A 15,959-nucleotide genomic window follows, 5' to 3' on the forward strand; every position below is an offset into this window, starting at 1 on the left:
TGGTTCCCGAACTTTAGTTATCCGAAACTTCCAGTTTCCCGATTGGGGTTGGGGGAATCACGTTACACGAACTAAGTTCGGGTAGGAAGTAGTGCGCCAAGCTTCACGCCGGCCAGGGTTGGGGTTACTCTATACGAACCAAGTTCGGGTGTGAGGTAGCGGTCAGCCAAGCGTCGTGCCGGCCTTTGGTGGTGGGCGGGTGGGAGATGGTTTAGTTTGCCCACTGACCGTGTCGGGTGTCGCCTGCTACCCTGTGACGTCACAGACTCACGGCCTATTGTTCCCATTGTTTGAATTTGTCACGAGACTGGAGTGTTCATTCTGTGACTTTGTTTTACATATCAGCACAATCAAGGAACATCCGTGCACCATGTCGACTCCAAATGCACGCATTGTGTCAGTGAAAGCATCTACAAGCGGGTTACGTAAAAGAAAGAGGTCAGTGATGACATTTGAGATGAAAGTTGAAATAATTAAGAAGGTGGAGAGCGGTGTCCCGAGAAGTGTCGTGCCCGCTGAATATGGCATTAGTAAAAGTACTGTTTTTGATCTTCTTAAGGCTAAACCTATCATTTTTTACTATTTCTCTAGAACTGAAAGTGATAATGCAATACGAAATAGAAAGGTAGTAAGTAAAGCAAAAATGGAGCGTGTTGATAACGCAGTGTGGGAGTGGTACAAACAGAGACGTGAGGTGACGAAGAAGCCAGTGGCAGGCTGGCTGCTCGTGGAGAAGGCAAGTGAATTTCACCAAGCAATGAAAATTACTCAAAAGTGTGCATACAGTGATGGATGGCTCAGAAGTTTTAAAACCCGTCATGGCATTAGGTTCATTAAAGTGCATTGGTGAAAGACAATCTGCTGATATTGTTGGTGCTGATGAGTATGTAAGTAAATTTGCGGAGATGGTGCAGGAACAAAATTTATCTCAAGAGCAAATTTATAATGCTGATGAGACAGGTTTGTACTGGCGTATGCTTCCCACAGAAACGATGGCTCATAGTGGTGAGGACGATCCTTCAGGTGGTTATAAACAGAACAGAGAATTTCTTTGTTGTGCTGTGCAAATGCGGCTGGCACGCACAAATTAAAATTACTTGTGATTGGAATTAGTAAATACTCCATGGCTTTAAAGTCAACCAGGTGCCTCCCTGTGATTTATAAAGACCAGCCAAGTGCGTGGATGTCTCAAGTAATATTTGTCGAGTGGTTTAATAAGAACTTTGTACCCGAGGTGAAGGAGCACCTGAAAAGTGTTGGTCTCCCGCAAAACAGCAAAGTTGTGCTGCTGCTAGATAACAGTTCAACGCATCCACGAGGTGATGAGATAGTAAATGGCAATATTATTGGAACGTTCTTGCCACTCAATACAACTTCAGTGATCCAACCCATGGATCAAGGAATAATTAAGAACCTTAAACACCACTACAAGAGGATGTTTTCCAGACGTCTTAATAATCAGCTTGGAACACTTAAGGACTCTTATAAAGTCTTCACAATAAAGTCAGCTATCTGGACTATTACTAGTGCGTGGGATGACGTAAAGCAGACAACACTAAGAAATGGTTGGAAAAAACTTTGGCCCACGTCAAGTCTGTTTCCTGAGGAAGATGACGAGGCAGATTTTAAAGGATTTGCAGTGAAGAAAGTTAGCGAGAAGAAAAAATTAAGAGAGGAACTCCTAGTCTATGTCAAGGGGATTAAGTCCTCTGAGCTTAGAGCAGAACTGGTGACTGAAACAATAGAAGATGACATAGATAGATGGATAGATTTTGATGAAGAAGCCCCAAACAATCGAAACATGACTGATGATGAAATTATAGAATTAGTATGTACAGCAAAAAAAACAGAAGAGTGCAATGAAGAAGATGGAGAGGAAGAGGATTAAGAAACGTTAAAGGAAAAATGTAGTGGAAAAAAATCAGAAAAATTTTGAAGACATTCTGGCATTTTTGGACACAAGTTACAGCGAGTTTGAAACTAAGGATATGAAGAGTCAGTACAATTTGTATATGAAGTTTTTAAAAACAAGAGCCAAGGGAATGAAACAAATGTCAATTACAGAGTCTTTTGCAATGGCTTCCAAGAAAGCTCGCATTGCATCACCTGCACCTGACTCATCGCATGTTGACCCAGTCAACCCAACAATTTCAGTCAACCCAACACTATCAACATCCACCATCACCTCTTCCATGTAAATAACTATACTTCATCAACATAGGCGGATCAGGACTTCAATTATTGGTGAGTACAAACAAAATATTGTCGCATTTACGCTATGAATGTGTCGATTTTTCCCCTAGAGTTTTTTCATAAATTTATATATTTTTCCCCTCCATTTCTTGTATACGAATTTACATGTTAACCAATGGATCGCATCCCCAAGGGGTTCGGAAACCAAGTGTATGTATGTATGTATGTATGTATGTATGTATGTATGTATGTATATAAATATATATATAAATATATATATAAATATATGCAAACAAGCCTGAATGGTCCCCAGGACTATATACAACTGAAAACTCACACCCCAGAAGTGACTCGAACCCATACTGCCAGGAGCAACGCAACTGGTATGTACAGGGACGCCTTAATCCGCTTGACCATCACGACCGGACATAAGGAAGTGATAGCCGAAGCTATTTGAACCACTTCCCCGCCGGCACTCGGATGGTAATCTTGGGCATAGCATTTTATCAAATCACCTCATTCTTTGGGGCACACGTGAGGAACACAAATGCAAACAAGCCTGAATGGTCCCCAGGACTATATACAACTGAAAACTCACACCCCAGAAGTGACTCGAACCCATACTGCCAGGAGCAACGCAACTGGTATGTACAGGGACGCCTTAATCCGCTTGACCATCACGACCGGACATAAGGAAGTGATAGCCGAAGCTATTTGAACCACTTCCCCGCCGGCACTCGGCAGGGAAGTGGTTTGATAAAATGCTATGACCAAGATTACCATCCGAGTGCCGGCGGGGAAGTGGTTCAAATAGCTTCGGCTATCACTTCCTTATGTCCGGTCATGATGGTCAAGCGGATTAAGGCGTCCCTGTACATACCAGTTGCGTTGCTCCTGGCAGTATGGGTTCGAGTCACTTCTGGGGTGTGAGTTTTCAGTTGTATATAGTCCTGGGGACCATTCAGGCTTGTTTGCATTTGTGTTCCTCACGTGTGCCCCAAGGAATGAGGTGATTTGATAAAATGCTATGCCCAAGATTACCATCCGAGTGCCGGCGGGAAAGTGGTTCAAATAGCTTCGGCTATCACTTCCTTATGTCCGGTCGTGATGGTCAAGCGGATTAAGGCGTCCCTGTACATACGAGTTGCGTTGCTCCTGGCAGTATGGGTTCGAGTCACTTCTGGGGTGTGAGTTTTCAGTTATATAAATATAAATATAAAAATATATATATATATACAGTACAACCTCGATTCAACGTACCCCGATTCAACGAATCTCCGGCTAGTTCGCACACTTTTCAGGCCGAATTTACTCACCCGGTTCGACGAACAATGGTTCGCCGAAGCGAGGGATGTTCGGATTTGCTTACGATGTCCAGACAGAGTTCACAGACTGGTGGAAAACTTTCCCATTCTATAACAGATTACAATTAATAATTCTCTCATATGACAAGTTGGATCACACAAGTGGATCACACAAGTGGACCACACAAATGGACCACACATGTGGACCACAAGTGGTCCACAAGCTTACGATTTTGGGACAGAGTTCAGAGAGTGGTGGAAAACTTTCTCATTCTATCACAGGAATTAATAATTCCTTCATAAGAAGTTGGATCACACAAGTGAACCATATGAACCAAACACCAGCCAAAATGGTCCACACAAACACCAGCCAAAATGGTCCACACAAACACCAGCCAAAATGGTCCACACAAACATCAGCCAGAGTGATCCACACAAGTGAACAACTGAGTTTCCATGATTTTCGTTCACTGATTTGGGGCACACGTATCTTTGTACATTAATTTAAAGGATGAAGCGTGATTACCTAGCTACATGTGGTAAAATCTCCTTATAGACATTTTCTGTGATGAAACAAGATGAGTAAGGGTGGACAGATAAGAGAATACTGTACTGTAAACCTCACTTTACAGTGAGGTTTCACTCACTTTCGTCTGTGTGTCGTCATAGTTCAGTGACCCATGACTTTTGAAAGTTTCATATTAATAAATAATTTCTAAAACCAGTGTTTTAATAGCTTTTTATTATCCTAATTAAACTAAACTAAATAAAACCGAAAATATGCTGTAACATGATAGACATCTGCTCTTTGAGAAATTACTGTATGTTATTGGAACAACTCTAGCGTGAGTGGACGGGTCTAATCCCTGTACACACACCATGCTTGTTTCATCCCGCCCTCCCTCTCTCCCCCTCCCTCCCTCTCCCCCCCTCTCTCTCTCTCTCTCCCCCTCTATCTCTCTCTCTCTCCCCCTCTCTCTCTCTCTCTCTCTCTCTCTCTCTCTCTCTCTCTCTCTCTCTCTCTCTCTCTCTCTCTCTCTCTCTCTCTCTCTCTCTCTCTCTCTCTCTCTCTCTCTCTCTCTCTCTCTCTCTCTCTCTCTCTCTCTCTCTCTCTCTCTCTCTCTCTCTCTCCCCCCCCCTCTCTCTCTCTCCCCCCCTCTCTCTCACTCTCCCCCTCTCTCTCTCTCCCCCCCCCTCTCTCACTCTCTCTCTCTCTCTCTCTCTCCATCCATCCATCCATCCCCTCCATCCATCCATCCATCCCCTCCCTCCATCTATCCATCCATCCCCTCCCTCCATCCATCCATCCATCCATCCCCTCCCTCCATCCATCCATCCCCTCCCTCCATCCATCCATCCCCTCCCTCCATCCATCCATCCATCCCCTCCCTCCATCCATCCATCCCCTCCCTCCCGCCATCCATCCCCTCCCTCCATCCATCCCCTCCCTCCATCCATCCATCCCCTCCATCCATCCATCCCCTCCCTCCATCCATCCATCCCCTCCCTCCATCCATCCATCCATCCATCCCCTCCCTCCATCCATCCATCCATCCCCTCCATCCATCCATCCATCCATCCATCCATCCATCCCCTCCCTCCATCCATCGATCCATCCCCTCCATCCATCCCCTCCCTCCATCCATCCATCCCCTCCATCCATCCATCCATCCATCCCCTCCCTCCCTCCCTCCATCCATCCATCCCCTCCCTCCATCCATCCATCCATCCATCCCCTCCCTCCATCCATCCCCTCCATCCATCCATCCATCCCCTCCCTCCCTCCCTCCATCCATCCATCCATCCATCCCCTCCCTCCATCCATCCATCCATCTCCTCCATCCATCCATCCATCCCCTCCATCCATCCATCCATCCATCCCCTCCCTCCATCCATCCATCCCCTCCCTCCCACCATCCATCCATCCATCCCCTCCCTCCATCCATCCATCCCCTCCCTCCCTCCATCCATCCATCCATCCCCTCCATCCATCCATCCATCCATCCCCTCCATCCATCCATCCATCTATCCATCCATCCCCTCCCTCCATCCATCCATCCATCCCCTCCATCCATCCATCCATCCATCCCCTCCCTCCATCCATCCATCCATCCATCCATCCCCTCCCTCCATCCATCCATCCATCCATCCATCCATCCATCCCCTCCATCCATCCATCCATCCCCTCCCTCCATCCATCCATCCATCCATCCATCCCCTCCCTCCATCCATCCATCCATCCATCCATCCCCTCCCTCCATCCATCCATCCATCCATCCCCTCCCTCCATCCATCCATCCCCTCCCTCCCTCCATCCATCCCCTCCCTCCATCCATCCATCCATCCCCTCCCTCCATCCATCCATCCATCCATCCCCTCCCTCCATCCATCCATCCATCCCCTCCCTCCATCCATCCATCCATCCCCTCCATCCATCCATCCCCTCCCTCCATCCATCCATCCCCTCCCTCCCTCCATCCATCCATCCCCTCCCTCCCTCCATCCATCCATCCATCCATCCCCTCCCTCCATCCATCCATCCATCCCCTCCATCCATCCATCCATCCCCTCCCTCCATCCATCCATCCATCCCCTCCCTCCATCCATCCATCCCCTCCCTCCATCCATCCATCCATCCATCCATCCCCTCCATCCATCCCCTCCCTCCATCCATCCCCTCCATCCATCCCCTCCCTCCATCCATCCCCTCCATCCATCCCCTTCCTCCCTCCATCCATCCATCCATCCCCTTCCTCCCTCCATCCATCCATCCATCCCCTCCATCCATCTCCTCCCTCCCTCCATCCATCCATCCATCCATCCCCTCCCTCCATCCATCCCCCCTCCATCCATCCCCTCCCTCCATCCCCTTTCTCCCTCCATCCATCCAGAATTGAAGAAACAAATCAAGTTAAAAAAAAAAAGTTAACTGGGTCAGAGTTAGGGTTATCAGCGAGTCGGTCCCTTCACCACCACCGACACACCTCCCCCCCCCCACCCCTACAGCCCATACACACACACACACCCTCAAATCATCCATCCCTCCCTCCATCCTACCATCAATCCATCTCCATCCTCTCCTTCCCTGCCTCCCTCCCAAGCTCTGCCTGCCTCCCTCCGTGCCTGTCTCCCTCCGTGCTTGCCTCCCTCCCTGCCTCTCCCTTACAAGCTCTGCCTGCCCACCTCCCTCCCAACCTCCCACTGATTTGTGGCAGACGTATCTTTGTAAATTAATTTAAAGGCTGAAGCGTGATTAGCTAGCTACATGTCGTAAAATCTCCATATAGACATTTTCTGTGATAAAACAAGGTGAGTGAGGGTGGACAGATAAGGGAATACTGTTCTGTAAACCTCACTTGGTTTTCCTTCGTCTGTGTTGTTATAGTTCAGTGACCCATGACTTTGAAAGTTTCAGACTAATAAATCATTTCTAAAACCAATGCTTTAATAGCTTTTTATTATCCTAATTAAACTAAACTAAATAAAACCGAAAATATACTGTAATATGATAGACATCTGCTATTTGAGAAATTATTTGTTATTGGAACAACTCCAGCGTGAGCGAGTGGACGGGTCTAATCCCTGTACACACCATGCGTTTCTCGTTTCAATTCGTCGCCACAGTTCAGTGACTACGGCTTCGAAATAATAAAATTAATAAATCATTTAATCAATGGTCATTTAACAGATGATGAGATTATACAAAATGTTACTGGCACTGTTGACATTCCCAGCACCAGCACAGCCGTACCCAGCGCCAGCACAGCCGTACCCAGCACCAGCACAGCTGTACCCAGCACCAGCACAGCTGTACCCAGCACCAGCACAGCCGTACCCAGCACCAGCACAGCCGTACCCAGCACCAGTACAGCCGTACCCAGCACCAGCACAGCCGTACCCAGCACCAGCACAGCCGTACCCAGCACCAGCACAGCCGTACCCAGCACCAGCACAGCCGTACCCAGCACCAGCACAGCTGTACCCAGCACCAACACAAAAGCAGCTGAAGCCAACACAGCAGCAGCGAGCACCAGCAAAGCTGATGCAAACATCTAAAAACATCGTGTGTGAAGTGAACAATTAGAATAAGTGTTAAATTCAAGTGTGTACATAGTGTTAAAATTAAAGTTGCAATAATTCTAATGTACAATAGTTTTCAAGAACTGTATTGTAGTACTCAACATACAGCAAAACCACTTTCAATAATACAGTGCTAACGGCTTAATGCACTGCAGTACCTATTTACTGTAGAGCATTCACAACTTCACAAAACTTCAAGATGGACATAACTCCAACAATAAGGTAAATACATGAATTACAGAATTTTTAGTAGAGTAGTAAAATATAGGTACAGTAAGTAATATGATACAATGCATTTTTATTGTGTACAAGAAAAAAAAAAGACACTGACGCAAACGCCTCTTGAAGGTCACCTCTTGCAACGAATCCAACGCTCCAACGAACTGGGGGTGGTCCCATATAGTACGTTGAATCGAGGTTGTACTGTATATATATATATATATATATATATATATATATATATATATATATATATATATATATATGTATATATATATATATATATATATATATATATATATATATATATATATATATATATATATATGCGAACAAGCCTGAATGGTCCCCAGGACAATATGCAACTTCTGGGGTGTGAGTTTTCAGTTATATATATATATATATATATATATATATATATATATATATATATATATATATATATATAACTGAAAACAGCTATATATATATATATATATATATATATATATATATATATATATATATATATATATATATATATATATATATATATATATATATATATATATATATATATATATATATGTCGTACCTAGTAGCCAGAACACACTTCTCAGCCTACTATGCAAGGCCCGATTTGCCTAATAAGCCAAGTTTTCCTGAATTAATATATTTTCTCAAATTTTTTTCTTATGAAATGATAAAGCTACCCATTTCATTATGTATGAGGTCAATTTTTTTTATTGGAATTAAAATTAACGTAGATATATGACCGAACCTAACCAACCCTACCTAACCTAACCTATCTTTATAGGTTAGGTTAGGTAGCAGAAAAAGTTAGGTTAGGTTAGGTAGGTTAGGTAGTCGAAAAACAATTAATTCATGAAAAATTGGCTTATTAGGCAAATCGGGCCTTGCATAGTAGGCCGAGAAGTGCGTTCTGGCTACTAGGTACGACATATATATATATATTAGTATATTTTGGTAGCAATCTTTCCTGTAGACATATATTATTAAATATGACCGAAAAAGTAAGATTAATAATTCTAACACGAATTTTTTCGATCTTTCTTACGTTTCTTTTCATTGTTGATGGCAATTCAAAGATCAATTCTCCAAAATTCATTTTTATTTCTAGTCTGACGCGACACTTGAACGCGTTTCGTAAAACATATTACATTTTCAAAGACTTTAGTTTACACAAACACACACAACTTTAACTGAATGGAGCTTAAACATCTTTCGAGTTTTTATACCTACATTTGGGTGAAGTGACATGTTACAATAGTTTATGCTACTTACTAACTATTGAAACATGTCACTTCACCCAAATGTATTATAAAAACTCGAAAGATGTTTAAGCTCTATTCAGTTAAAGTTGTGTGTGTTTGTGTAAACTAAAGTCTTTGAAAATGTAATAAGTTTTACGAAACGCGCTCAAGTGTCGCGTCAGACTAGAAATAAAAATGAATTTTGGAGAATTGATCTTTGAATTACTATCAACAGTGAAAAGAAACGTAAGAAAGATCGAGAAAATTCGTGTTAGAATTATTAATCTTACTTTTTCGGTCATATTTAACACATACATACATACATATATATATATATATATATATATATATATATATATATATATATATATATATATATATATATATATATATATATATATATATATATATATATATATATATATATATATATATATATATTTATTTATTTATTTATTTTTCCTACAGTGAATAGCTTCTTTTGCAGCTTCATATTGGTTCATCAAGGTAATCCTATATTGCTAAACAAGTGGTGATGGGTGCACATTTATAACAACCAAATGGACAAGCAAAATTTGTCAGCAACAGCCTTGAGGCGCCTTCAGTATGCAGATTCAGCAAAGATTCTGTATATTCAAGACTTTGAGAACATGAAGGGAAGAGAAACATATGGAGAGATAAAATAAGCCAAAACACACACTTCAACTGACAAAATGGAGGACATCTGCCCTCCAGTGAGGTTACTAGAGATGGTGGCCTCGTTGTACTGTGCAGGTAGTATATTGCAAATGTGAATGACTTTTTTTATGCACCATGATATTCAATATTAGCTTTGCTTCTCTCTGTGAAATATTCTAAGTATACTGCAGCTCAAAAGGATTCAATTCATGCTTCACTTACTATCAAACTTACACGGATGATTCCATTTAAATACATAATGGAATTAGGGCAATTTCTCCACAATGTAGCTGAGAGCACTGGGATATATATATATTGAATTTTAAACATTACCAACAAAGATTAAGCTTTACCTGTACTGATTATAATTTGTTGTAAAAAATAATAATAAAAGTTTAATTTTATGTTTGTTGATCAGAATTTTTTACAGAAAATTAATTCATTATTTTGCCCTGATCCCAACATATCATGCAATAGCATAAAATGCTTGATGCAAATTTGTTATAGTAGTCTACTGAATTGCGAAAGGTGTGGGAAGGTTTATAATACTGTATTAAATATACATTCTGAAAGAGGAACAGAAGCAAGAGGCCCAGTATCTTCATATTTATGAAATACTGTACTGCACAGTAGTTGGATTATGAAATAATAAATTGAAAAACAAAAAATTCAGAATTGCAGTGATTTCTGTTGTGATATATATTTGTTTGGTAGAAATATTCTGCTAAAACAATTATTAGAATGGCTATTTTTGGAATTATTTAATAGCAATATTTGAACGGAATAATTGCTATCAAGCTTCCTTATGTGACTTCACGTATTTAATGGGATTACATTGCATTACATTAATTACAATGGATACATATAACTAATACATAGTATCGTATGGATACACAGTCAGCGGTTGTTAACGTAAATTTCAAATTATACTTCATGAAATTGTGACCCACATTTTACAACTCTACGCATCTACAATAGAGCGAATCTGCTGACTCACCTCCCATGCAGGTATTTAACTCTTGTTAGGAGATCTGCATGGCCCGAGGAATATTGTTCTATTACATCTTTTACATCATAGGGTTTTAGGGCCTCTTTGAACTTACGTCTGGCTAGGAAGTACCTAATCTGAAGAAGGGAGAGAGAGTACGACAGTTTAGGACAGGGGAAAAAAGGGTGTCCAGGACCTTTTAAGATTATTTTCCAACCGTGTTTAGTCACTGAGTAAGGTTTTTATGTATTCAATGTTTATTTAGTATCTCCGTTTATTTTATTTATATTATCCTTATGGTTTACGTAAGTAGCATAAAAGTTCATACAACGGCACATATAAAGTAAGCTTCCAACACTCATCTAAAACGGTTAGAAAATCCACTGCAAAGCTGGCAGTTATGAGGTTAGGTTGGTAAAGAAAGTACTCTAGCAGCTTGCACAGGGGCAGAACCTTCTCTCCGTGCTACGTCCTTAGTGCAATAACAATAATGTCTCATTGTCCAGCTACTAGGTAGACACATGTGACATACAAAATTTAAACCATATGGTTAAGATTTAGAAGGTGACATACAAAATACCGAATTTTATAAAAAATATTGTCACATCTGGCTAATATTAAGCTACATATAGCATCATAGCATCGGGATTACTCAGCCAAGTTTAAATTCAGTGTAACACCAAATAAAATGTGGTAAAATAATAGTAGTTACATGCTGATACCATATTTTAAACAAAGTATTACTTGGGAATTAAATTTGGCGAGGGGTTTCCCTACTAAAGACAAATAATAAGGAGAAGGTTTAATGTTTTGCTGCTGACTAGGTTGAATCAAGAAGAAAGCTAAAGGCATGAGAGTTTAAACATCTGAAAGATAATTTATCTTTTGCAAAGATATCTGGAAAACAACAAGGATTAGTTTGGTGGAAATTATGTGGATTTTATTCTGATGAATCAGAGGGGGTCACTTAATTTTTACACTTGTAAAATTATGTGCAAATAAAAATCAAAACCCTTCTGAATATAGTAACCCTATAAGATTTGCATCACTGCACATGACGATTTCCTTTAACAACATTCAGCTACTCAGCTATGATGAACAGCTGAAATTATGTCTCACACAGTAAACACCCACGTCATACAGTCAAAGGTCACAATGGCCAAAAGCATTAGTAACCTGTATTCTCAAAGGATATACTTTTCTATTTAAAGTTAAAGAGCCTACAAAAATTGTATCTAACCGCCGGGCCTTCCTAATTTTCTCTACCTTTTTCTTATTGAGACATAATAGATTATGTCAATAACTGAAGCCTGCAATAAATAACTTGTAACCATCAGTCAACTCACATCTTCTCAAATCTCCTCAGTTCAAAGCAGGAGCAGTAAATTAATATGCTTTGTAACAAATTTGGTTAATAACACTCCCCTAAACAGAGACTACATACACTGATAAACTGTGAAACATAATAAAAAAGATGCACATCTACTACATAAGTATTGATGGTAAAACAGAAAAATATTGTTTCTGCTGCTATGAACACCTGAAGATGATTAATATTTCATAAGACTATTGCATCAGTATGAAAACCTGAACTTTAATAAATAACTTTAATACACAAATATCCTTTGAGAGCACAAAGTCACAAAGACATTGTATATTGTATTTGGTCCTGTCAGTAAAATTATGTGTCACTTCACCAATATTGTAGTACTTAGGAATGTCAACGACGAGAACATAATATAATTAATAAGCTAACTTACTAAATTGATGTTGCAAGTACCGCCAGCAGTAGAGTCTAAGAGCTATAATTTCTTAAGGATGTTACTAGAAAATTACCAACAGGAAGCTACCAGTGCACTGCTACGGTTGGCTTCTGCTACAACTACTAAGTTGGGTTTAAAATCAACATTCAATACTATCACAATGCCTTCAGTGTGCATACAACAATTTAGCAACATTTTCAAAACCATCTCTGAGAGAGCAGTTGCACTGTATGATAATAAATATACAGATCATTATTTAAGAAGAAGGAATCTTGAGGCAGGCTTTTTCTGCGAACATTTTAATTATACAAGCTGGCCCTTCTTAAGCTCAAAAGATGCCAACATGCTTCATTTAGTAATGCCAAAGAATACTATCTCTAAATGACTTGCTCCATATTTATGAGTACAGTATACAGCACTTATCACATGCTAAAAAAAAACTTCAGTACATGTAAGGAAAGCCATTTTTGTGCTACCAATACTAATGAAACCATAACGAACAATTAGTATGACTCTTCCTGAGCTTACCAACTAAACAACAGTTATACCTTATCACAGGATTGTCTATATAATTAAAACCCAATAAAGAAAAGTTCCCACAACATACAATCCTTACCACAAAAATAGCTTACAGTTACATGTTAAAAGAATTAATTTTAGCAGTACATGATAAACAAAGGCAAAGACAAAACAAACTCATTTAAGATACTACAACTTGCGCAGAATCCTACACAATCAAACTGATCTGGGATTAATTTTAAAGACATGAAAGTCATGGAATATTTGTATCACTTATTGTTATCACAGATTGGTATACTAAAAGTAAATGGGTAGTAATGGTATGCTAAGTTTGAGTTCCTGCTACCAGAGTGAGAAATAATAGTCGCTGTGTGATATGCTGGCGGAAAGAGAGGATGTCAAGTTTTGATTACAATGCAAAATATACTGTAGTTAGAGAAAGCACACAAATTAAAAACAAACAAAACATTTAAGTTAAACATGAAGGGGAGTATAAAGAAATAACTACTGCACAGAAATATATAAATTACTATGCAAAAGAATAGAAAACTAAAGAATGGTTTGTAATGTATTAAAAAAATCTGCCAAAGAAGCAGTGATGAACTAATGTTTAACTATATTTTATAAATGTAGAGTACTGTATAGAGTACTAGAAGATTGGATGTTTATTTATGCATGTACTCATACAAAATGTGGCTTCTGTTCAGTGTATTTGGTTCTGTAATATTAATGTGCTCTTGAGAAGAGGTTTTGTAGACTACAAAATATCTTCAAATAACACACTAGTTGAGAAAAGCTACGTGCTTCTCGACACCTAAAATAGTGAGCGAATATATAGTAATCAAGTGTGAACAGAAGGAGGAATCAGTCAAGTGGGTGTTGTGGGTCAGTGCGAGTACCTCCCCTGGAGAGTCTTGACACGGGACAGGAGATCGACGTGCCCAGCTGAATACTGCTCGATCACATCCTTTACATCGTATGGCTTCAGTGCTTCCTTAAACTTACGCCGGGCCGTGAAATATTTGATCTAACCCAGGAAGGGAGACCAGTTAGAGTGATGAACTGTTATGAGAATACAGTAGTGATTTTCTGAAGATTGTGAATGATCTGAAAATTCTCGAGTCTACATACAGAAAAATATCTCTTCTATATAATTTACCTTTAATTTTTAAGATAAAATGATATCATATCTAATAGAGAGGAAACAATAATTTAAATGGTTCACAAGGTATACAAATTAAAAATTACTTATGACACATGTTGGCAAATTTATTTTCAGTGTCTAATATCAGTTGAAATAATTATTGTTAGCACTATTAGTCAAATTTGAGTTCACATTCAGCAGTAGAGGATAAAGCTAATTCATCAAGGCAAGATAAACTATCTTTTTCCTGAGATGCTAAATGTAATTTCAATGCTGAAAGGTACCTGACACAGGTGTTAGTAGTAATTACTTAATGTTGTAATTCTAGAAAGAGCCTATGTGGTGATGGTCATGATGGCTCACTCTGGTAGCCATGGGATCCAGTTGTTGATAACCCATTACTTATGAGAAAGCCAAGGAAACAATGACCCAGCTTCAACCTAATAGACATAAGTCTTGGTGTTGGTTAACAGACTTCTGCTCGAACAATACCCAATCTCCGGAAAAACAAGGAACAACTAAAGAATGCAGTCAAGTAATCTGGTATTATATTCAGTTGTAACAAAAAACAATGGTAGACTTTGATTGGAGCAAGCTCATGTTTTCACTGGATCAAAATTCAGTGGAAAAACAAACAAAAACAACAATAAATTATTTAGTGCAATGAAATGCCACATTCTGAGTGACAGACACCTCAGTAGTTCCCCTGAGCATATGGCACCTTAGGGTCATGATTGACACCCAATGCTCCTAAGATAATTTCCCCCCCTCAGGAGCAAGTGCCCTTTCACACACTGACTTGCCCCATACAAGTCCCCAGTGGAGGCAGAAACAAATGGGATGAGTTTCTTTCACCCTGATGTCCCTGTTACCTAACAGTATATAGGTACCTGGGAGTTGGACAGCTGCTATGGGCTACTCCTTGTGGGTATATAACAAAATAGGAGGCCTGGTCAAGGACCGGGCCGCAGGGATGCTAAGCCCTGAAATCATCTCAAGATAACCTTAAGATATACAATGGGTGTGGAGTAGGGATTGAACATCAATCCAGTAAAGAGGATAACTATCCTCAACCCTTTGGCTGTAACACCACCTTTTCTATGAACAAATCCACAAGGGCCGTGACGAGGGTTCGAACCTACGCATAGGATGTTCCCAGCTGTGCCTTAGTTCACTAAGGGCACAGATGATTAACCCTTAAAGTGCGCATCACGTCATATGACGTGCTGGACGTTGTTCCAGTCAACTGCGCATCACGTCATATGATGTGTTGGAGTACTACACAAGATTTAAACAGCCCGCGGATACACGGGGTTCACCACACCTTCATCAGGGCTCTAGTAAACAGACGCCATTTTTAAAAAAATCGTGGGCCAAACTCCCGGGTGTTATTGGCCTCAGTATTGAGTGAGTAACCAAGCCTGACGCACGCAGCATGAGATAACAGCACTGCTGTTCAGCTTGTGACCACAGCATCGCCTAAAAATGCCAAATTATACTTGTTCATGCTATTATGTAGCGATGATATTATTACAGAAGACTCCTGACTGTGATAAAACTGACCAGGGTTCTGATAATAGCAGGATTGTGGTGATATTTAGCGCTGTGCGCCATGGAGGGAGGAGTAATGCTGTGGGAGGGAGGGTGGTGGCAATGTCTTTTGACTGTGTGTGGCCACCTTTTATTGACTGCACTCAGCATATCAGCTTAGTGGTTCGCTATGGTGAACACAAATGTAGATACTTATATATAACGTGTGTATAGAGGGTATAAACAGCAAGAGAAGGTTTGGAGCCGCCATTTTGGTGAGGGCGGTGG

General features: G+C 40.4%; 1 protein-coding gene across 1 annotated transcript in view; it reads right to left on the minus strand.

Annotated features, from left to right (window-relative positions):
* The window catches only part of LOC123769352 (uncharacterized), a 198,534-nt gene that overhangs the window by 98,814 nt on the left and 83,761 nt on the right, over positions 1–15,959 (minus strand). The window contains exon 5 of the mRNA XM_069310188.1: positions 10,725–10,852. Coding sequence (XP_069166289.1) covers positions 10,725–10,852 — 128 coding nt within the window. The remainder of the gene's footprint in view (positions 1–10,724; positions 10,853–15,959) is intronic.

The sequence above is a fragment of the Procambarus clarkii genome, chromosome 66 (assembly GCF_040958095.1).
Source record: "Procambarus clarkii isolate CNS0578487 chromosome 66, FALCON_Pclarkii_2.0, whole genome shotgun sequence".
NCBI classification, from domain to species: Eukaryota; Metazoa; Arthropoda; class Malacostraca; order Decapoda; family Cambaridae; genus Procambarus; species Procambarus clarkii.